The sequence below is a fragment of the Uranotaenia lowii genome, chromosome 1, assembly GCF_029784155.1.
Source record: "Uranotaenia lowii strain MFRU-FL chromosome 1, ASM2978415v1, whole genome shotgun sequence".
In the NCBI taxonomy this organism is placed as follows: Eukaryota; Metazoa; Arthropoda; class Insecta; order Diptera; family Culicidae; genus Uranotaenia; species Uranotaenia lowii.
Genome location: NC_073691.1, coordinates 11411113 through 11434425, shown reverse-complemented (window position 1 = coordinate 11434425; position 23313 = coordinate 11411113). Strand labels below are relative to the sequence as shown.

Below are 23313 nucleotides of genomic sequence, written 5' to 3'. Positions count from 1 at the left end.
TGAGAAACAGTAATTCTACGAAAATAGGACTTTTTGAACTTTTCTCATTCAAACTACAACATCTCAGAAACTACGCTATATTTTTTATTGAAATTTTGCAGAGTGATTGTTGAAATATAAAGCTAGCATGTCTAAAGTTTTTGAAAAGTTCTATCGATGGGATCAAAAGTTACGCGAGGTACAATATCTCAGGCATGAACCTAGAAAGGCGATTTCTATAGAATTTTGGACGTTTATTTCCATAGAAAAATCCTATTTCATGTTTAACCACCAGTAAATCTATTTCAACAAAAAAATCAAAACAATATCGCGAGATTCTGATTTCAAAACACAAATACATCGTTTATTCCATTTTTTGTTTTCTTCATTGCTTTTGCCAGACATTTTTTGACTGATGTGTGGATGGAAAAGATATTGTTCTCATGAATCGTCCAAAATTCTATAGAAATCGCATTTCTAGGTTCATACCTAAATTATTATACCTCGCGTAACTTTTGATTCCATCGATAGAACTTTTCTGAAACTTCAGACATGCTAGCTTTATATTTCAACAATCACTCTGCAAAATTTCAATAAAAAATATAGAGTAGTTTCTGAGATATTGCAGTTTGAATGAGAAAAGTCCAAAAAGTCCGATTTTCGTAGAATTACTGATTCTCAGGCCACAAAAACTCCAGAAAAACTCCAAATTTTGTGATATAATAGTGTGATAGTTGATGTATCTAATTTGATCAAAAAATATCATCAGAGTAAAAAGTTATGGAAGTTCAAAGTCGAAGTGACAGTGCGCGTGCTTCCAATTTCTATACAATTATGAACGGTACTGTAAATATAAGTTAAAAATGACAAAAAATATAATATAATACCTTAGCTTAGCTTGATTAAAAAAACATAAACAATTAACAAAAAAAACCGCTTAAAATGGCATAAAAATGTTTAAAAAAAACACACACAAAAATGTCTCGAAAATTACACAAAACGGAAATGGCACAAAAATGACACCGAAATAATACCAAAATGATGCAAAAATCTAAAACACTAAATTGAAACAAAATTTTTCACAAAAATGTCATTCAAATGAAAAAATAAATGACCCAAAAATGCATAGAGCGACAAAAAATTTCTTAGAAAAGACGTAAAAACAAAAAAAAATGAGACAAAAATGAGTAAGAAAAAATAAACTAAAAATGAAAAAATTAGAACAATCAATAAATTTTAGATAAAATTTAAACGAAAATGCATATTTGAAACAAAAGAAAAAAAGAGACAAAATGAGTCAAAAATGAGAAAAAAAATAAGACATATATAAGACAAATGTCTGCTTAAAATTATATTTGAATTAATTGGATTAAATAGAAATGATTAGTACATCAAGCAAAAAAATTAAAATAAAACACAATTTTTCACTTTTCCCATACATTAATTATTGCAAATTTTTTACTCTATGAAACGAAAGGTTAAACTTAAATGAGACAAAAATAAGCATAACCTACTAGAGCGCTTTAAAAGTCATGTTTGGAAACATTCATGCTAGCAAAGCATATAGTTTGCAATCATCAAAGTAGGCCGAAAGCGAAGGAACATAAACAGAGTGCGAACAAATCAAATTAGGGATGAATCATCCCAGAGAATCCGGCCCAGAAACGTCAAAAAAATTCTGGCAACCTTGATCTGAAATGATTTAAACTTATTTGACTAGCCGAACTTTGCAAGTAAGCTATCAAAATTCCCATTCAGAGCTGAGCAGATTCTATGGAGATTTTTCCAAGTTAAATTTGAAGTTCAAAAAATAGATTAACCGTCGTAACGATGAATTACTTGATCGCAAAAAGTATTTTAAAATAAGTGTCAGAAAAGGTTTTTCTCCAGCGGAATTTGATCTTATATATGTAACACTCTAGGCCTATGACATTTCAATTATCGACACTATAAACCCTTTTCTAAGTTTTATGGCATGTATCGGGTAATTGAAATTTTAGTTATAGAGCAATTAAGACAGAAATGAAAATTGATAGGTGAAAAGGTCAAAGCTAGAGCGCTTTGGGTAGAAGAAAACACTATCAACTGAAACTTTTCTTTAATTGTAAATTTAGATTACCCACAAAACCTTTTTCATCGAAACTCAAATCTGAATTTAGAAAAGAAATTATTAAATATGAAAATTTATATCACATCATTTCAATTTTTCACATAATTTTAAGTCAGAGTTAATTTTAGACCTGATTTGATTTTTTTTAGATTAAGCTTTTATGTTTTTTATCTGGTGTTATATTTTATGTATTCTATTTTTGTGCACTGATTTAAATTCTGCTCTTTTCGTTTCCTGTTGTTTCGGAAATATTTATTTGAAATTTGAAATCAAGACTGCTAAAGATTAATTTTGAAACAAAACTCTAACTCAACAGAAGAAGAAAGCAATGATTCGAAACTTTGATTTTGGTTAATTTTGAATCGAATCAGTTAAATTTATTTTTTTTGCAGTTGGTGTGTGTAGAGTTCCTTCGAATTTAAAAATAAAAACACAACACAACTAGTTTACTCTAGACCTCAGATCAAACTGATCTCACAATCAGCGACTGAGCCTTCGTTTATTGAACTACTCGAAAGCTCATCAGTTTTAAGAGCACAATAGCATAGATTGCCCGGTTTTATCCCGGTAGGCCCGGACATTTAATAATAAATCTGGGAAAAGTCCGGTCCGGCCCGGTTGCCCGGATTTCATTGGAAAAGCCCGGATTTTGCCTGGGTTTATTCTCATTTTGACACTCAAATCACACTTTAAAAAACAAATTGTGCTATAATTTTTTTATTTATGCGTGCAAAACGAAATTTCTGAGCAAGTTTCATAAAATTAATCCTGGAAGGTTTTTTGAAAGCCTAAATACGATTTAAAGTCTGTTGATAAATTTTGATGAAAAGAATTTTTTTCAACATTTTTTTTCTTGATTTTTGATGAGTAATTTCTAGATTTTGACTAAATTTGCCCGGATTTTGCCAGGATTTTGGTCAAGCATTTTGAAATCAAATGCCCGGATTTTGCGAGGTTTTTAGATAAAAATTGCTTGGTTTTTCCGGCCCGGATACGTGCTGAAAAAATTCATAACAACACCTAATTAATTTTTTTTATAACCTTCGTTTATGCTTTACATTTTAAATTATTTGCATGAATTTATTAATGACTTTAGGGGAAATTGAAGGAAATGAGACCTTTTTCGTAAACTTAATGCTTAGCGGTGTTGATCATCCAATAAAGCTATAGTTTTAAATCTGATTCAATCATTTTTGTGCATTTTCTGATGCTTCTCATTAATTGCTATGATTTTTTGGTACATATCGCTTTATTTTATGGTAAATTTGGCTGATTCAGACTCTTCTCGTCAACTTAACGCTAAGTGGTGTACATCATTCGATTCGGCAATGAATTTTACACCTGTTTCAATCATTTTTATGCATTTTCTGATGCGTTTTCCTTTGTTATAATGATTTTGTTTTCATCATATCGCTCGATTTTAGGGGAAATCGGGGTGATTGTCGCTATTCTCGTGAGCTGATCACTAAGCGATGTACAATTCAGCGACAAATTTTACACTAAATTACTTGGTTTTTGCATTTGGTATGTTAATAAGTCGATTTTTACAGTGAAATTTAGGCACAAATTTAAAAAAAGCTAGGGGAAGTTGGGGATATTTAGCCGTTCCTATTCATTCAAGTACCAAACAGCGACACAATAAGCTAGAGGATAATAAATCTACCAAAAATGCATTTCTTTGAAAAATTTCTTAAGTTTAGGAGAAAAGAGGCAAAATGAGCCCCTTGTCGTAGAAAAAAACAAAAATTAGAGTACACCAATCGATTCAGCCGAAATTTTACATAAGTAAATATGGTTTATATGACTTTTTTGTTGCAAGGTAGATTGCTACAATCGGAATTAATCTTTACACCCAAAAAAATGGAGAAATTGGGCAAAATGAGGCATTCAGAGTCTTTTAATCAAGAAGCGTTGTAGACCATTCGATTCCTCGTGTTTTTTTGCATAAGAAAAGATAGTTTTCCAGAATTTAGTAGGAGAGAGTGGGTTGTCATGGGCTACTTTTTTTTTCTTTGTTTCATAACTCCTTTAGTATAAAAGATAAAAAGAAAAAAATAAATGGAAAGGTTTTCTACATTTTTAAGGTATCAAGCCATTTTTTTAATTATTTTTTAAATATATTAATTTTTCAAGTTCTGACTGTTTTTAAAAATGTATTTTTTTTTTTGGATTTTGAAAAACTGTGGGGAAACGTGGACCACCAAATCCAAATTGACTAGATAACGTGCACAGATTATGAGTTGATCCAATACTAAAATTTCATAATTCATTTAGTTACTTCAAAGCAATTTCAAATGAGGTAATAAAAAAGAGAGTTCTATGTGATCGAATAGTTTCTTAAACCTGGCTCACGAATGTTTCGGAAAAATTCCATATATAGGATTTATGTTCATCGCTATCGTATTAGAAAAGATGGACAAAACATTTTTCATAACTCTTAATTTGGCATAAGAAAACTTCACATTTAGTAATAACGTATTTTAAGTTCTGGATGTTTATAAAAACCCCAAAATAATGGTGGCCAAGATACCCCACAAAATGTGGCCCACGATTCCCCACAAGCAATGATTTGCAAATAAGTTGCGTTAGTGTTACTTATTGATGTTTCATCAAAAATACCTTTTCCACGTGAAAGAACATGACAAAACTAAGATCATAAGCGTATGAGCATATTTTTGTTATGGACTTTAGGTCTCCCAAGGATGCAATTTTGCGGGTGCTTGTTTAATTATGTAAGTACATTTTTCCAGGCTAGTTAATAACAGAAACATGTTTAGCATACATTAGTCAACAACATATAGGAAAACATGCTTACGCAAAGCGACGACGATGACAGTTGGATTGGGATTTTTATCTCAACACACAGCTGAGATATTTAGAGTGGCCCACGATTCCCCATGGCCCACGTTACCCCACTCTCCCCTACAGTTTAGGCGATCGTCACAATAATAGGTTCCTTTTTTTTGATCAAAAATCCCTACTGTGCCTTGGATGAAATCGGCATTGTTAAAAACAAGAAACTGATAATTCCCTTGAAAAAGACCACCAAAACAGGTCGAAACGTAGGGTATCTCAAAACAAAGCTTTCCGAAATACTTGAAATAATAGCAAAGAGCCAAAATATTCATTGAAAAACATCCGGTCATAACCTTAAACCAAATCTTTCTGAAATATTTGTTTGGAAAGTTCGTTGATGCTCGTGACGCTTAAACTCGAAACTCAGAGCTCAGAGATAAAACCACAGCCACGAAAGGAAAACTCTTTCCCCGGTTATAAGTAGATTTTGATCATTCGCTCAGAAACACTTTAATCCATTTCACTGCGTATAGTACTGGACATTTTCATCGAAAAAAATCGTTTCGTTTTTGTCAATTTTCTTCAAATTCTGAAGACAACTGGCTCAAAGAGCCATAAACTTCCATCCTTCAGAAAATTGTCATTTCTGACAGTTCCTCTGCTCACACTTAACATTTTGAAGCCGACCCTGCTCAGTATACACAACATGCATCAACATCGCTGCAATCGCCATCATCGTCACGATCATCACCATAAGCCAAGATTTAAATTTCACTCAAATTGCAGCACATGCTTCTCCGACTTAATCTTTTCCCCAAGTTTTCCGCGCACAGCTCCACAAACTGCAAGCTTGAATTTCGCGCCTCGGACTGCGCACATATCCGCGACGGATTTTGCAAACATCCGAGGAGCCGCGAAAAGATGCAAGACGGGGCGCGGCACTCTACTCCACGGCCACTATAGGTAACACTTTTTTAATTGGCTTTCGGGGGTCCACCAAGCCAGCAAGTAAGTAGCTAAGTAGTGTGTTGTTATTAGTTTTCCGCTGCCCGGATCCGGAGCCCGGGCAAGCCAAGATCCTTTCACTTTCTCCACCGCAACAACAACAACCATCGATATTGTTGCGGGTCTAACTTTGCTCCGGAACGATTTGTTTTCTGTTTTTTGGGCTTTTTTGTTTGTGGGTATTTTTAGACAAAAACACTCATACGTAATCCCACTTGAAATTGGTATAAATTGAGGTTGGGTAATTTTAATGAGGCATTTTACCCCACACATTTGCTTTAAGTTGTTGTTTGTTATTCATGGCCTTCCAGAATAATTCCGGAAGTCGTTAAAATTTTCCTGGAGAAAATTCCAAAGATCACTAGATTACGATCTCACCCCAGATGTAAAGAAGGTAAAAAAAACAATAACAAAAACACATCAAACTCACCCGAAATGATGGACATGCTGCGGTTGTGATTGTTCCGGATCAGATCCGACGGTTTGAGCGTCGATTCTTCGACAACCTCCAGCCCGGAATCGGAATCAGGACCTCCGCCGCCTCCTCCCTCGACTCCACCACTTCCGCCGCCGCTGCCATTTTGGGCCAGCTGCGGCAGCTGGTTGTAATAGTCGTGCTGGTTGTTGTTCTGGGTGTGATTCGAGGTACTGGAGCTGGTGCTGGTGCTGGTGTTGAAGATCATCGCGTTCGCTGCCGCTGCCGAATTGCTACTACTGTTGCCGCCGTTCAGATGCTTGTGCAGATAGAAATTACCACTAGCTTGTTGGTTGTTGTTGTTGTTGTTGCCGCCGCTGACGGATTTGGCTAGACTGTTGCCACTGCCGCCAAAGTGAGTTTGTTGCGGCTGCTGCTGATGTTGGTGGTGGTAAGACGACGACGAAGACGGTGCCTTCAAAGGTGGTGGCAATGGTGGAGGTGGGGGTCCCACGTTTGCCGCAGCCGACGAAGACGAAGACGATGACGACGATGATGCTGTTGAAGTTCCGAATCCGCACGATCAAAGGGATGGAGAGCAAACCGAGAAAGAAAACAAAGGCACAACGGTCAGAAAAAAAACAGCTTAACGTCGACGACGGTTTTTAATGAAAATGAGAGTAAATCATGTTTTGCCGAAGTCGGAGTCTTCGACTTGCTGCCGTTGCCAATTGACGAAGAACATGATTTTCACTTGTTTTAGTTAATTTTTCCTCGGTGCGTGCTGTTTTTTTTTCCCTAGCCTTATTTTTTCTCTACCGACCGGATCGACTTCGGCGGCGTCGGCCCTGTCGGATTGATTTTGCGCGCACGGAACGGATTACACGTGTTTTTGGTTGTTGGCAGACAACATCGATGAATTATGAAACAATTAAAAACCAATGGAAGATACAGTATAAAAAATATGCTAAAAATTTCGGTAGCCGTAGCCATAGAAAATAATTGCTATAGGGTAAGCAATCTTATCGTTGAAAGAAGTCGTAATATATAATTAATTGCATCGTAAACAGGCGGATCTGTTACAATCTGAATTTTCTTATCTATTTTAGTTTTTTGATTATTAAGAATTGGTTACCAACTAGTAAAAGAAAAAAAAATGTTAACTAAAGATTCCGTTTGTCTAAAATGCTTCGTTCTAGTTTAAAAATTATCAATGATTTCTTGCAGAATTTTTAAGTAACGTTTACATGAGTAAATTTGAACTTTTCGGATTGTATAGGAAAATTGAATCTTTTGGATTTTGGATTCTTCTGCGGAACCGAGTCTGCTTATGCTTGTTAGCCAATTTACAAACAATTTAAAGGAAATTTCCGCAAAACAACTTCTTCGAAGACCGTAGGTTTGTATCTAATTAGGCAAAACAGTTATTAGCTGTTTAACAGAGGTACATATGTTTTTTGGCATTGAAAAACAAAAAATTCAATCGACATCACTGCTGATGCCTCGTGATAAGTAGTCATGTAATACCTCGCTAGGCACTCAGCAGTGATGTCAATTGAATTTATTGTTTTTCAATTCCAAAAGACATGCCCCCATTCAATACCTAATAACGTTTTTGTCTAAAAATATACGAAGTTCTAGTCTTCTACAAAGTTGTTCTGCGGAAAATTTCTTTTGGAGAATTTATAAATTGGCACACAAACCATAGAAGAAACCAAAATTATCTTAATTTTCCAGTAAAAAGTATTAAGTTTTCTAATTTTCTGGAATTCAAATTTACTCATGTAAACGTAACTTAAAAATTCTGCATAAAACATGGATATGTTCTATTCAAATATTCACAAGGGTTGTACTGGAATTTGCTAGAAATTATTCGATTGTAATATTATCACCGAACTTTTTTAAGTGCGTAAGATATTTTGAAAAGTATGCAGAAATAATAAAATCAGATGTCAATGTCAGATTTAACCCTCCAAAACTGTTCAGGTAACATTTCGAACATCTTTATCATCATTCCAATATACTGATGAACTGGCAATTTTGACAGACCAAGTATGTTCTATGAAAATAATGATCAAATGAACGACAAAAAATTAAAAATTTGAGTTTTGAAAATCGGTTTATTGGGAAATGAAATCGGCTAAGCCAAGCCAAAATTGGATGTAGTTTTTTTAAGTAAGTTTTTTTCTACCGAAAGATCTGTGATAGGGTCAAAACTTGCATTGGACCTCAGCATATCCATACATTGCCGGAGATGGATTCTTGACAATTTCAAACACCATTAAAACAGTAAAATACAGAAAAGCTGTCAGAAGTTATGAGTATTTTAAAAATGAATTGATTTTTCGGACTTTTTACTTTCTTAACCAGTTTCTGATAACCTGGTAGGTAATACATATCGTTTTCATTTAAAAATGTTGAATAATTAGTATAAATTACCTACACAATACCTACACACAATCGGTTAACATCTACAGCCAGAAGAACGAAATCAAACTACAACTCAAAATTGGAACTGCTTTGGAAGGTTAAAAAGAAATTTTCGGAAAATCGCTATTTCTGTCACAGATTTTATGAAATCAGAAACTTTTTAATCTTGATCAATCAAATACTTCTGCATTCATGTTTGGTCAAAATATTTAGTGAAAAATGGTATGGAACTTAAAATGAATTTTCAACTTTGATGAACGAATATTTTCATCAGATTGAAAACACCGTTTCAAATCTGTTCAATTGTGTTTTTGAACTAGATTGAAATTATTTTACTGCATCAGCAATTGTTATGTTAATTTTGAAAAAAAATATTAAACGACTATGAATCCGTTGCGAAAGAAAAAATGTAAGTGGAAATAACTTTATTGACCGCTAACTAAGAGGCTTATGCATAAAAACAAAATTGTGTTTTGAATAGTTTTAATTGTAAGAAACTTTAAATTGAATTACTAACATTTTACAAACAAAATTTTATCATGTGATTTAAGTTCTATAGTTGCTAATTTAATTTTGGTTACATCACATAAGCAAGGTTGCCGAAAAAAAATATTGCGGAAAAAATCTGACTTTCTGTGATTTCACACAAAAATTCCGTGATGGAAATAGCATTAATATCTTTGGAAAGTGATGAAAAATGAAGTTTTTTTTCACATTTATCTTGAATATAATCAATAAACGTTACCTATTTTATCATGTTTCAATCCAAAAAAAGTTCAGAAGTCAAAATTTATTTTGCCATAAAAATTATTACTTAAAAAGTGTCAGGGATCTGATGAATTTGACACCTAGTGCTGGAGTTTAAAGGGAAGCGAAGAGTTCGATGTTGGATCGACGCATGAAACACAATTATATTGACAAATACTTAGGGGAGAATGGGAATACTTGATCTCCTTTTCTTATTTTAGTCATATCTTTTAAAGAAAATTCAGCAACTCGCCGTCTTTAGCATTTTAATTTCAAGTTTATATGCTTTGATTTCAAGTTTATATGCTCCAAAAGTTAGAAATATACATGAACTTGTGGATAAACTAGAAGCTTTTCCGTGAGACTAAATCAATTGTGATATTTTTAAAGTTACAGGAGACATGATGCTTTAATAAAGAAGACTTGAACCTCAAATCATGGTGCCCTGACCCTAGGAAAAATCTTGAAAAATGCGATGATAAATGGTTCATTGACTATTTTTTGCCACATTAGTTCTCATTTCACAGTTTGTTAGTATCAGACAAAGAGAATTCTTAAAGTTTGTCTACTACCCTTAAGTCATTGCATACTTTAAGGCGCAGTTTTCTAGTTTTTAGATAAATACAGAATTTTAAGTCCTTTTTAACAGATAATTACTGGATAAACATTAGTTATTGAACAGATTTTTGTAATTTCATGATTCCAATGATCACGATCACTTCAGACGAAAAAAATATATGTGTTAGGACCAAGGCCGTGCGAACGGGGGGGGTTTAGGGGTTTAACCCCTTTTTTTTGCGGGGTTTAACAAATATGTTAAATAACATCAATTTTTTTAAACACATTCTGCAGTAATTTAAAAAAATACTTGTTATTATATCTTTCCATTTTTTAAACGTTGAATTTAAATTTTTTGGATCATGCATCATAATTTTATTCATTAACCCTTCATTTCATGATTTTTTATTATCATTTTTTTGGTTATGGTGAAAAAATTTTATTAAAAAAATCCTTCTGAAATGTTTTAAAAAATTATTTTTTACATTCTCATATTTGTTTTTATTTTAAAATACATTTATCGGATTTTTATTGCAGTTCTTTCTTTTTTCTTATAACCTTACTGAATTTTATAGTAAAACTATTTTAATTTTAAGAAATAATTTTAACTAATTTGTCTTTGTTTTCTAATTCTAATCCGCTATTAATAGCGGCACGTTTAAAATTTAGAATTAAGGGCTTTTGTTTCAAGGACACAAAAATTAAGAATTAGAAACAAAGACAAATTATTTGAAATTATTTTTAAAAATTAAAATAGTTGAAGGCTTGAGCCTACCCCATTGAAAACCATAGTTTCAAGTTTCAACCTTTTCTTTTTTCCAGGACCCAATATTGCAATCGAAAGTGACAAAATACTCAGAGCTTGAAATTTGAAACTTTAAAACCTGTGCTTGTAAATTCGAAAACTTTTAATAATTTTTTCTCATAAAATAATGTTTTTTCAGTCGACCATGATTCTTAAATCAACCTTCAAAAGTTTGAAAAAATATTCGAAGTAGCAACTTTAAAACTAAATGTTAATGCACTATGTTTACTAACTTCGAATTTGCTTTATGCTTTCAACAATAACAACAAAACTTGGAACTCCTTATTTATAATTTTTTATCAGTTTTGATCGATTATTCAAGAAATTATCCATTTCCCAACATTTCTTTGTCAGAATCATTGCACATGAAGTTATCATTTTGAACTTTGATATCAGGTATCAGGTATCAGAATGGGGGTAGGCTTAATAGCGGCACGTTATCCAAACATACGGGAAAATTGTGCCTAGCCTTTTTTTATCCAAGATTTCATCATTTACCTGAGAAACCTGAAAAACCTATAAAAGGAAGAAATAAATTCAATCTATTTAAGATGGCATAAAGCCTTTCCACTAGGGATTATTAGCATTAAAGCTCTTTTCTACATTCGGTAAGGAATGATAGAATGTTTTTTAAGTTTAATTTCTTAAACTCAGATTCGCTTAAAGCGTAAGATCCCAGAGTACGAAAACGTAGTCTGGCAAATGAGGGACAGTTACATATAAGATGGAAGGGATCTTCCACATCTGATTCACAACTACCACATACTGGAGATTCAGCACGCTGAATGTTGTGCATGTGATAGTTGAGTTTACAATGACCGGAGAGTGCTCTGATCAAGATGCTGCAATGAGATTTATTTAAAGTTAATAAGTAACTCGATATGATTGGAGATGGTTTTTTCTAAAAATAATTTAGTTTGACGACAAGTGTCCAACTCTTCCCAGTATCGTTCATGCTGGTTAGAGGACTAAGTTTGAATTTGGTTTCTGAACCAACATGGTGATATTAGGACAGCCGGCTCTGGTCCGTAAAATTCCTTTTCCGACCCAGCTCTAGCGAGTTCGTCGGCGCATTCGTTTCCAAAAAATCCCTTATGTCCGGGTACCCATAGAAGGTTTAATCCATTGCCTTCAGCAAGTTCTTCGATTGCTTTCCGGCATGCGATTACCAGTTTTGATCTAGAACTGGAAGAACTGAGTGATTTGATAGCTGCTTGGCTATCTGAACAGAAATAAATTGTTCTGAACATAATCTTCTTTTGAAGTGCAATTTGCACTCCATACATAATAGCATATAGCTCAGCCTGAAAGACTGTACAATATTTTCCTAGAGGTTGAGCATATTCTATGTTCAACTCGTGACAGTAAATTCCTGCACCTGCACGGCCGTTTGATAATGAACCGTCAGTATAGAATACAATATGAGAGGACATTTGGTCCTCTATGAAACCTGATAACCATTCTTGAGGAGAAGGAAATTTGACTGTAAACCCCATGTAGGGAAAACTACTCGAGAGTGTTAAATCGTTTGGCGCTAGATTAAACTTGTTTAATCTAACTAATTCAGGCCACACATTTGTATGACTCGATGATCTTACGATATTTCCTGACAGCCAGAGACCAGCTGCCTGTAGACGAAAAGCACATGAGAAGGCTTCCTGTTTTAGGAACAAGTGTAGAGGTTTGATAGAAAACAGAGCCTCTAGTGCTGCAGTAGGAGTTGTAGTGAACGATCCGGACATCCCCAAAAGACACATTCTTTGAAGGTGATTCAGTTTAGTCCGAACTGTTGCAACTTCTCCTTTCTGCCACCACACTAGACACCCATAGGCCAGAATTGGTCTTACTATTGTGGAGTAAATCCAGTGAATATGTTTGGGTTTGAGTCCCCAGTTTTTCCCGATTGCACGTCGGCATTGTCCGAAAGCCATGCATGCTTTTTTGATTCTGAATTCCATGTGATCAGACCAGTTTAATTTGGAGTCAAGAATAACACCCAAATATTTAACTTGATTAGACACGGTGATTTCGGAACCATAAAACAGCAGAGGGCGCACCCCGCGGGTGATACGTTTTTTAGTAAATAATACAATATTAGTTTTTAGAGGATTAACTGAAAGTTCTACATGAGAACACCATCGTTCAACAGAGCGCAGAGCTTGTTGCATTATATCAAATAATGTGCTTATGCACAAACCTCTTACCAGCAGAAGATAATCATCTGCGAATCCATAGGTTGGTATTCCACGGTCATTGAGTTTTCTCAACAAGCCGTCTGCAACTAGGTTCCACAATAGAGGTGATAGTACACCTCCCTGTGGGCAACCACGTGTGCTAACTTTTGTTATTGAAGCCTGTCTTGAAGACGAATGAAGATTCCTGTTACTTAGCATTGCGCTAATCCAGTTAGTTATAACACTTGGCACTCCATGAAGTAGTGCCGCATCCATTATTGATGTAAACGAGACATTATCAAATGCTCCTTCTATGTCTAGAAATGCTCCTAGACATGATTCTTTCTGTGAAAAACTATTTTCAATATTGTGTACTACGTTGTGCAGAAGAGTTAATGTTGATTTTCCTGTTTGGTATGCATGTTGTGTTGCATTAAGCGGACGTTGGACAAGGCATTCTTGCCTGATATGATGATCAATTAAACGTTCAAGTGCATTTAATAGAAATGAACTTAGACTAATAGGACGAAAGCTTTTGGCTTCGTCGTATGATGATCGTACCCCTTTAGGGATGAATTTCACGGCTATCTGCCGCCAAAGTTTAGTAATATATCCATGAGCAAAACTGCTTATCATTATTTTTCTTAATATGTGTTTGAAATGATCGAAACCTTTTTGAAGCAAAACTGGAAATAAACCGTCACTACCAGGAGATTTGTATTCAGCAAAACCATCGATTGCCCATTTGATCGATTCTGTAGTAACTATTTTCCGAGCAAAATGCAAGGAATCTAGACTTCCAGAAAAGAATTCAGGCTCTATCGATGAATCTTGATCAACACATCCTGGAAAGTGAGTATTGAATAGACAATTTAATGTTTCTTCGTCGTTTGATGTATAATCACCACTAGGGGTTTTAAGGTATGAAACCTGATAATCTTTTGATTTGGCTAAGACTTTATTTAACCTACTTGCTTCGTGCAAGCTTGAAATGTTTGTGCAGTAGCTCTGCCAACTTGAGCGTTCGGCAGCTCTTGTTGCTTTCCGGTAAGCTCTGCGAGCCAACTTGAAAGCATCAAAACCTTCCGTGCGCCTTCGGTTCCAAGAGCGTCTGCAGTTTTTTCGTAATTTACTGAGATTTGAGTTCCACTATGGTGTACTGTTTTTGTTGAATTTCAACGTTCGTAAGGGACACGCTTCTTCATAAGAATTCAAAATAATTTCGGTGGTTTTTGCAACCACTTCATCCAACTCAAGAGGAGTAGTAATTTCAGGTGTATATCCATGAAATTTAGTAGCAAGATGCTCCAAATATAGGTCCCAATTAGTTGTTCTTGGGTTTCTGAATGTAATTGTTTCTAAAAACTCACCTGAGTGTTCAAAATAGATAAACCTGTGGTCAGAAATCGATTCTTCGTTAGGCACATGCCAATTTGAAATTTCCTGAGAAATTGTTCTAGAACAAAGTGTGATGTCAATCACCTCTTCTCTGTCACACCTAACAAAAGTTGGTTTATTTCCTACATTTGGAATTTCTAAATCAGTGCTGCTTAAATATTCCATTAAATTTAAGCCTCTCAGATTGATATCTGAGCTACCCCATACAAAATGATGAGCATTGGCATCACAGCCTATTAAAAGAGGTATATTTTGTGATTCACAGAATGAAATGACATTTTTTAAGTCATCCGTAGGGGATGATTGTTCATATGGTGAGTATGCTGAACAGTAGACGTATTTTCTATCAGGCAGCGAAACCTGAACGACGCAAATATCTCTTGTTGTTAGATTGGGTATAAGTGTTGCATTTAAAGAATTGTTTATCAATATACATGCACGAGGCATTATTCGGGCATTAGTCATTCCAATTACACTGAACACAGTAAAGTTTGGTTTGAGCAAATTCCCTAAGTAAAAAGTTCCATTTCGGAAATAGGGTTCTTGGACCAAGGCGATTGATGCAGTTCCATTAAGGATTAAACGACATAAGTTCAGTGTAGCGGTTCTTTTGTGCTGCAGATTTATCTGTGCAATCTTAATAGAAAGCATTTCTATCAAAGAATTCCACACATATTCCCATCACACACAAGAACCCCTGCACCTTCATATCGACGCATGAAGCGGGGTATCCCATACAGGATGAAAATTTAAAAATCGTGTGTATAATCTGAATCCCACGAGTTGCCAGGAAAAATACGGCCCTTTGCACCAGTGCCTGGCTATAGTGCAGACCTTAACAACGTTCTGCTTAAGGTAGGATTATTATACACCCTCCTACCCCCACTTTGGGGCCCACAGGCACAGAACCACCCTGAAGCGGGTGTTTACAAAATTTAGGAGAATTCAACTCGTGCATGCGCATTAATAGCAATAAGCACAATTGGTGAATCCTCCCTGAAGAAAACTTGGCTTAGAACTTCAAAATCCCAAGCCAAGTTTCCCCCCCTCCCAATGTGATAGTCGCATTTGAAGAATGACTAACGCATATGGGAAGTACTGGATAAGTCGCCTTTTACGACGTGGACCAGTATCCCAGTGGTAGTATTCTATAAGCCGCCACCACACAGCAAACGTGGAAATTATCCATTTCCCAACATTTCTTTGTCAGAATCATTGCACATGAAGTTATCATTTTGAACTTTGATAACTGGAGGATTTTTTTTATAAAAGGTTTTATCTCGGACTTTTATAACTGGCACTTTTGAAACAATAATAAATGTGTTTTTTTTTGTCAAATTTGATTAAACTATCAATCTTGTAATACATTCTACAAAGTAAAACATGGATTTTTTAGTCATCGAAAATCCACATTTCAAATTGCGATAAAATATTTGTTTGCTCCAGTTCCAAAGACTACAGCGCAATTTTTCAATCAACCCTTCAGTTGAAAATGAAGATAAGAATGTTAAATAAAGATGATTTAAAATCAACAATTATTATCATTTTTCTAACAAGTAAGCATGGTTAGTTAAGTACCTGATTAGACATTTATTTTTGAATTCAGATTTGTAATAAACTCTGTGTTTTGAAAACATTGATTTTAAATTTGCTTAGAAATTCTTTTGAAACAAACTTCTAGTTCAGAATAAAAAACATCATTTTGAAAAAAATTCAAATGACTCACCGTAAATTTGAAACTTTTATTGTGATATGTTTAGTCAATTTTGTTTAAGTTTGTATGACAATCATGAGTGAGAAACGGTGTTGGAAATCCCTTTCCTACTTTATTGTTTAATTTTGGTATTGTTATTATTTTTTGCTGAATTCGAATTTCGAAACCCCCCCCCCCCTCCCCCCCATGGACGGGTCCTTCGCACGGGCCTGGTTAGGACTCTAGGGATCAATCATACCTATAACATACATTTTGGAAAACTTCTTCTTAAAAAAATGAGAGTTTACTATTGCTATGAAAATATGACATTATAAAGTTCATATAATACTCTAACGATTGGCATATTGGAATGAATATTTTTATTATAATTTTTCATGTGAGAAACATTTTCAAGTGATCTTAAAATCACAATTTTTTGAATTTTTCAAACAAAGTTCAATAACTCGAAAATTCAAATTTTCAAAATTCGTTGAAGTAACAGCATGGTTGTTTTATTCTATTTGTCACATTTTTCTAGAACATTTGATATTTGTAAGACATTCCTGTTTCGAGATATAGCGAAGGGATCAAGCATCCCCAGTAGAGTGCCCCAAATGACCCGACTTTTAAAAAAGTTATACGCTGCAGGCTAAAATTGATCCTAGGCCTAGTACAAGATCTCATGCCAAATTTGGGTCAGATCGGATCACGGGAAGGGGTCGCTCAACGAGCCTGAAGTTTGTATGGGATTTCGAGACATTTTGTTCGGGAGAAACATGAAAAACCAGTTTTTCATCAATAACTTTGGTTCCCGTCAGCCGATTTCATTCAAAAACGGGTTTTCTTAAAGCCTAAATTATGAACAATATTTCATCCGAAGACTGCATTTCGATAAGAGTTAAGATAAAAAAGTTATTTAGCTTCTAAAATGGGGTAACTTTTTTAACGGTGGTATTCATCACTGTTAATGAGGCGTCAATATGTTCGACCGCCTCGACTCATTAACAGTGATGAATACCATCCTTAAAAAAGTTAGCCCATTTTCGAAGCTTAATAACTTTCTTATCTTAACTCTAATTGAAATGCAGTCTTCGGATGAAATATTGTTCATAATTTAGGCTCTAAGAAAACCCGTTTTTGAAAGAAATCGGCCGACGGGAACCAAAGTTATTGATGAAAAACTGGTTTTTCATGTTTCTCCCGAACAAAATGTCTCGAAATCCCATACAAACTTCAGGCTCGTTGAGCGACCCCTTCCCGTGATCCGATCTGGCCCAAATTTGGCATGAGATCTTGCACTAGGCCTGGGATCAATTTCAGCCTGCAGCACATAACATTTCACAGGTTTTGAATTTCCCATACAAATTTGGTGCAGTCTAATCCCCAGGGATCAAGTATCTTCACTCTTCCCTATCATTTGAGGTTTATCCTTAAAAATACATTATAACTTATTTTTATAAACTACTTTTGAATCCAAAATCCATTTAAAAAACAGGTAGGCAATAGCAAATTAACAATCAGAAAAGTATAGACGAGAACAGGTATTTCCAATATAGTGTTTTTTTTATTTCGGTCAAAGATAATGTTGTATGCCAAATAGGCTCAGCATATTATTTTTTGAAATTTATAGAATTTTATCAAATGGGCTAAAAACACTTATTTAATTGGCTCTCGAATACTGGAAAAAATAGAATCATTTTCTTGATTATTCACAGATATGACTATCACCATTTAGATAAGCAGTTTTGATGAGCAATTTTAGGTTTCTTATCGACACGACGCAGCTTCAAACTTGCCGAAAAAGTAATTCTGAGTTGGCTGAAAGTCTCTTAAAATAAAGAAAAAAAAATTATGAGTTCTTGACAGAACAATATTTGTCATTCTGTTATTTAGCCAAAACTTCTGTATCAGTTTTCTGTAACACTTTTTCCATAAATTTTATCAAAAAATCAAAAGCAGAAATCAACTAATTTAAACATTTTCCTTGAAATTGTAAATTGACTTTAACAATGACAACTTGCATTCAATTCTCAGCGTTAAAAATCTTATCCTAGGAGGAGTATCTTGATTTAACTCTCATCCGTTCCTGAATTTTTTAATAAAATAAAATTTATAGTTTTGGAAACCTCGTGATGTAACTCAAATTTGTTTCCCAGACAGTATTCAGCTACAACACTTCAGTTTTCCGTTATTCAAAGACTAAGAAAAAAAAAGGATAAAAACATACTTTGGAAAAAAATGTAGATCAGCTATGGAACGATAAAAAAAAACTTATTTAGGATCCAAAAAAACTAAAGTTCAATGCTGTATGTTGCACATAATGATATATTTTTTTGAAATTTTTAATGATCATGATCTGAAAATATGAAAAAAGAGTTGTAAAACCCGTTCTTTTCAATCAACGAATCTTCAAAATTGTTGAAGTCACACCAGATAAATTTTGAAAAAAAAATTGAAAAAAAAATTGACATAATTTGGTACATTTGGCATTTGGCAGTTTTCTGAATACGAAACACAGAATGTTAGACAAGTTTTCAAAACTAGCTGTTTTTGTCAATTTCTCAGAATCTATTGCACTTAAATTCAATTTTGCACTGGATTTTGAGTATAACAACTCAAGATTTTCGCATTAAGATTATATTCACCAGAAAGCCATTTTCAAACCGATTCTAGTGGTGTAAAAACAAAACCTCTGTGATAAAATCTTGAGTTTATATACTCAAAATCCATTACAAGATTGAATTTTAATGCAAGGAAATCTGAAAAAAAACTACAAATTGACCAAAAGTTTGAAAAACAGCTACCTTTGAAAATTTGCCAAAAATTCTGTGTTTCGTGTTTTGAGAGTTTAAAAATGCGGAAATGTGCCAAATTACGTCAACCTTACTGGGTGCGTCCATTAGAATTTCAAGAATTCGTTGAGGGTTCCTGAAGAAATTGTTTTATTTTGATGCACTCGAAAAAAAAATTACAAGCTGTCAAACTCCCAATAGTGTCAAATTGACACTCAAGAGCGGTTTAGGGATGATCTGCACAAATTTCCAAGAACAGTTATAAAACTGCAACCTTTAACGATTCTTTGAAGAAATTTGTTTGAAAAATTTTGACATTCTAGATTTTACTATGATTAACGAAATTTAGCTCATCACTTCAATGATCGTATACGAAACTTCAAGTGGAAAAATATGTTTTTCATCATCTGTAGGAAAGAAGGATCTTGCGGTCAAATTTAAATTGTGGAAAAACTTCACGAAAAAATAACTTTTACCAATGAGTTGCTATTCTATAACGATTTAAAGTCAATCGCTGGAAAGAGCAATTTCAAACAGTTTTAGTTATTGCTTTGGTATAACCTTCTAATGGATGGAATAATTGGAAAAGAATTTTTTTTTCAGAAACCTCATCAAACGTTTTTATTTATCGTAGAAATGCCTAAAACATTCCCACTTTTATGTGAAAAAATGTTGAACAAGTGATGTCCATGAACGGAAAATCGAATCTAGGAAAAAAAATTCAAACTCATTGAACAATTTGAATTATTTAAAAAAAATCACTGTCTTAGGTAAAATGATCTTATCCGACTTGTATTTAAAAACGGCAAATAATGAACCTTGAAGATTTAATTTCAATAACACATAAATTCGTTTGATAATTTCTGTTTTTTTTTAAATCAATTATGTCAAAAATATGTACTAGTTTTAAATAAAATTATGTTTTATTCCAATATCTCTTCCAGTGAAGAAAAATAAAGTTCTGCAAAAAAGTTTTTTTTTGTGCGGCCTTGCGAAAAGGATTGAAATTGTAAGTGTAAGTTCGTTTAAAAGGTTACTCTCCCCTGCTTTGGAGGGTTATAAAACAATTTTCAGAATGTATGTAAAATAACATTCATTTTGTAAGAAAGTAACCCGGAAAAATCAGAAACATTGGCACCTCTGCATTCAAACTTTGTTCTTGATTAGCATCTCATACCAACATACATATATACCTACATAGTGTCTTAAAAATAAATTTTATCTTCAATAAAAGACAAAATACGGTTGTGCACACAGGAGTTTTACAGCACTATCTGGGATTATTGAAAATAACGCTCACACGAGATTCAATTTTTTGTTCAACTTTTTTTTTGTCCACGATAATCCTGAGGCTCTAGCTCTTGAAAATTCGGGCCGTATCCGTTTTGCCAACACAAAAAGTGACTGCGAGTGTGTACATAGTTTGTGATTTTACTCAACAAATATGTTGAAAATTTGAAATCGTCATCCTAATAATTCCACCAGTTTACAGCATTTGTGGACTACGTAATCTGAAGAGCACTTGGAATGTGATATCGGGCGCTGAATCAAAAATGATATTACAAAAAATTCCAGCAGAACAGTTTTTGAATTATGCTCCAAATGAGAAATTTGAAGAAAAAAACATTGTTGATTGTCGCATTATTTGGAGAATTTTTTGTTTCATTGACAGATTTAGACTCGTTGGTAATATTTATTTAAAAAAATCTTATTTTCTATGGTCCTAACATGTTAATTTAAATCAAAATCAGAGGATAGTTGAAGAAGTTATGCTTTACCTTTCTATGACCGCAGTTTTTGAAATTTTGTATAATTTAACGAACCTCAGTCTACTAATCTTAGTATAGGGGACCGAACAGACTTTGATGCCTGAAGCGATAGCCAAAATCAGCTATCAATGCCAAAATGATAGCCATATTTGGTATGATATTTTTCCCGATACCAAAATTAGGTTTTATTTAAGTATCAATTTGTTGTAATATGATGGCAAACCAAGACCAATATAAAGCTCCGATAGCAAAACGATGGCAAAATAAGGTGTTAATGAGGTTTTAAGTTCTTTTCGTAAAAATGATGAAAATGAGTAGTAAGTTGTCGGCGATACCTAAACTAGGTATCAATAAGCTATCCTATATTTCAAGCAAAATCAAAATTAAATCAAATTGATAGCATTATTTGGTACAAAAATAGATAAATTTATAAGAAATACATACATTCTTGCCGCAGCGTGCAATCTAGGTAAGTGGACTGTACCCAATAAGAAAACGAAAAAGTGACTCATAAATCTCTCCTTCCTCTGCGATCGGAAAACGCGCTTTGAAGATTGTATTTTGGGCGCATATTATCATCTAACACGCAATGAGTAAATTTTAAATTTATTACAAAAAATATGGCTAACTGAATCATTAAATCGCACATTGTTAGTTTACCTGTAAAAATATAGTTATTTTACCATTAACAAACTTAAACCGAAAGATACCATATTCTGAGCTCAAAATAAAACTGGTAAGCTCGATTTAAGAATATAGTAGGTATAGATACATAAATTTAAGGTTATCTATCAGCTCATAATAATGAATTTTGAACCAGTAATGAATATTACCGATAATGGAAGAAGTTTAAATATCGTAAAAAAGAAATATAATCTTTGAAACAGGATAGTACAATGTAAGGAACATAAAAAAGGAAGGCAGATTCAGATGAAGGTTGGTTAAGTTTAGAAGGAGCAAGTTAAGCAAAGAAGAGGTTTAGTAATGAAATTTCAAAAAAACACTGTTTTATGCATTTGTCTTAAAGTGTAAATTTCGTTCGTACGGTCTTGAATGGAATTAAAAATTAATTCAATCGATATCTATCTAGCTAAAGGTTGTCAGATTGCCCGGTTTTATTTGGATTTGTCCGGATATTTAATACAAAATTGGGGAACAGTCCAGCCAGGCCCGGTTGCTCGAATTTCATTGAGAAAAGCTTTCACTTTATTTGAAAAATGGAACAAAAATAAATTGTGCTGCAATTTTTTTTTTTTTTATCTCTCAAACCAAATTTAATGAGCAAGTTCCACAAAAATAATTATGAAAAGTTTTTTGGAAGCCTTTAAATCTGTCGATGAGTTTCGATGAAAAATTGTGATTATTTAATTTTTTTTTCTATATTCTTGGTGAGTAATTTCTAGGTTCCGACAAAAATTTGCCCGGAATGAAACGTGCTGAAAAAATTATGACAATCTTAATCTAGCTGGATCTGTTAATTAAAAAAATTTTGGGAATATTTGAAAAATGAAACCCAAACATCAATCCGAACACAGATTTTAAGCAGTGAGTTTGTATAAGAATCGAATTTGTAGGCTTGATTTGTGTTAAGCTTTAAGCGAACTCGAAAATTAAGATACTTTTAATATTCTATGATATCTAGTTTATTTTTCAAATCTTCAAAATATTTCTTGGAATAATACTGGTTTTGTAATTCAACCCACGTGAAAAGTCACTTATTATTATTTTCATAAAAATATATATACAGTACCGTTCATAATTGTATAGAAATTGGAAGCAATTCTATAGAAATCGCATTTCAAGGTTCATGCCTGAAATATTGCACCTCTCGCGTAACTTTTGATCTCATCGATAGAACTTTTTGAAAACTTCAGACATGCTAGCTTCATATTTCAACAATCACTGTGAAAAATTTCAATAAAAAATGTAGCGTAGTTTCAGAGATATTGCAATTTGAAGAAAAATGTCCAAAAAGTCCGATTTTCGTAAAATTCCTCTTTCTTCGGCCACACAAACTCCAGAAAGCTAAAATTTTGTGTTATAACAGTGTGATAGTTGATCTATCTAACGCAAAAAATTTTATCAAAAAATATCATCAGAATAAAAATTTATGGAAGTTCAAAGTCAAAGTGACAGTGCGCTTGCTTCCAATTTGTATACAATTATGAACGGTACTGTACATAGATTAGGATGGCAATGGCTGTATTGGGAAATTTCATGGTCGAATTTTGCAAACCGACGATATTCATTTTTAAGATTGGCTCAAAAAACTGACTAGTGCAAAATTTCAGCTTAATCGGACTTGTTTTAGGGGTGCCTCTAAGCGCTCAAATTTTTGGTTTTTTTAACCTCAAAAATCACCAAAAAAAGGACTCAAGGAAATCTTTAAAATCGGAATTTTGATTGACTTAAAAACGCATAATACGTCGAAATCTGGTTCTTGAAAAACATTTTTTGACAAAAATCGACTTCAAAATTTTAAAAATCCCATAAAGGGAGTGGGGATGGGGGGGGGGGGGGAATGGGGAAAATCGAGAATTTAATTTTGTTGCCAAATGAATTAGAAATAAACAAAAAGGTCGAGACCTGGTTTCATCTAAAAAAAAATTTGGTCAAAAGTAGACTTTTTGGGGCTTGAACGT

General features: G+C 33.6%; 1 protein-coding gene across 14 annotated transcripts in view; it reads right to left on the bottom strand.

Moving 5' to 3' along the window:
- LOC129758259 (probable serine/threonine-protein kinase DDB_G0282963) overlaps nt 1-23313 on the bottom strand; it is a 378135-nt gene that overhangs the window by 68327 nt on the left and 286495 nt on the right. For all 14 annotated transcript variants that reach the window (XM_055756071.1, XM_055756625.1, XM_055729006.1 and 11 more), the window contains one exon: nt 6321-6863. In XM_055756071.1, the coding sequence (XP_055612046.1) occupies nt 6321-6863 (543 nt within the window). The remainder of the gene's footprint in view (nt 1-6320; nt 6864-23313) is intronic.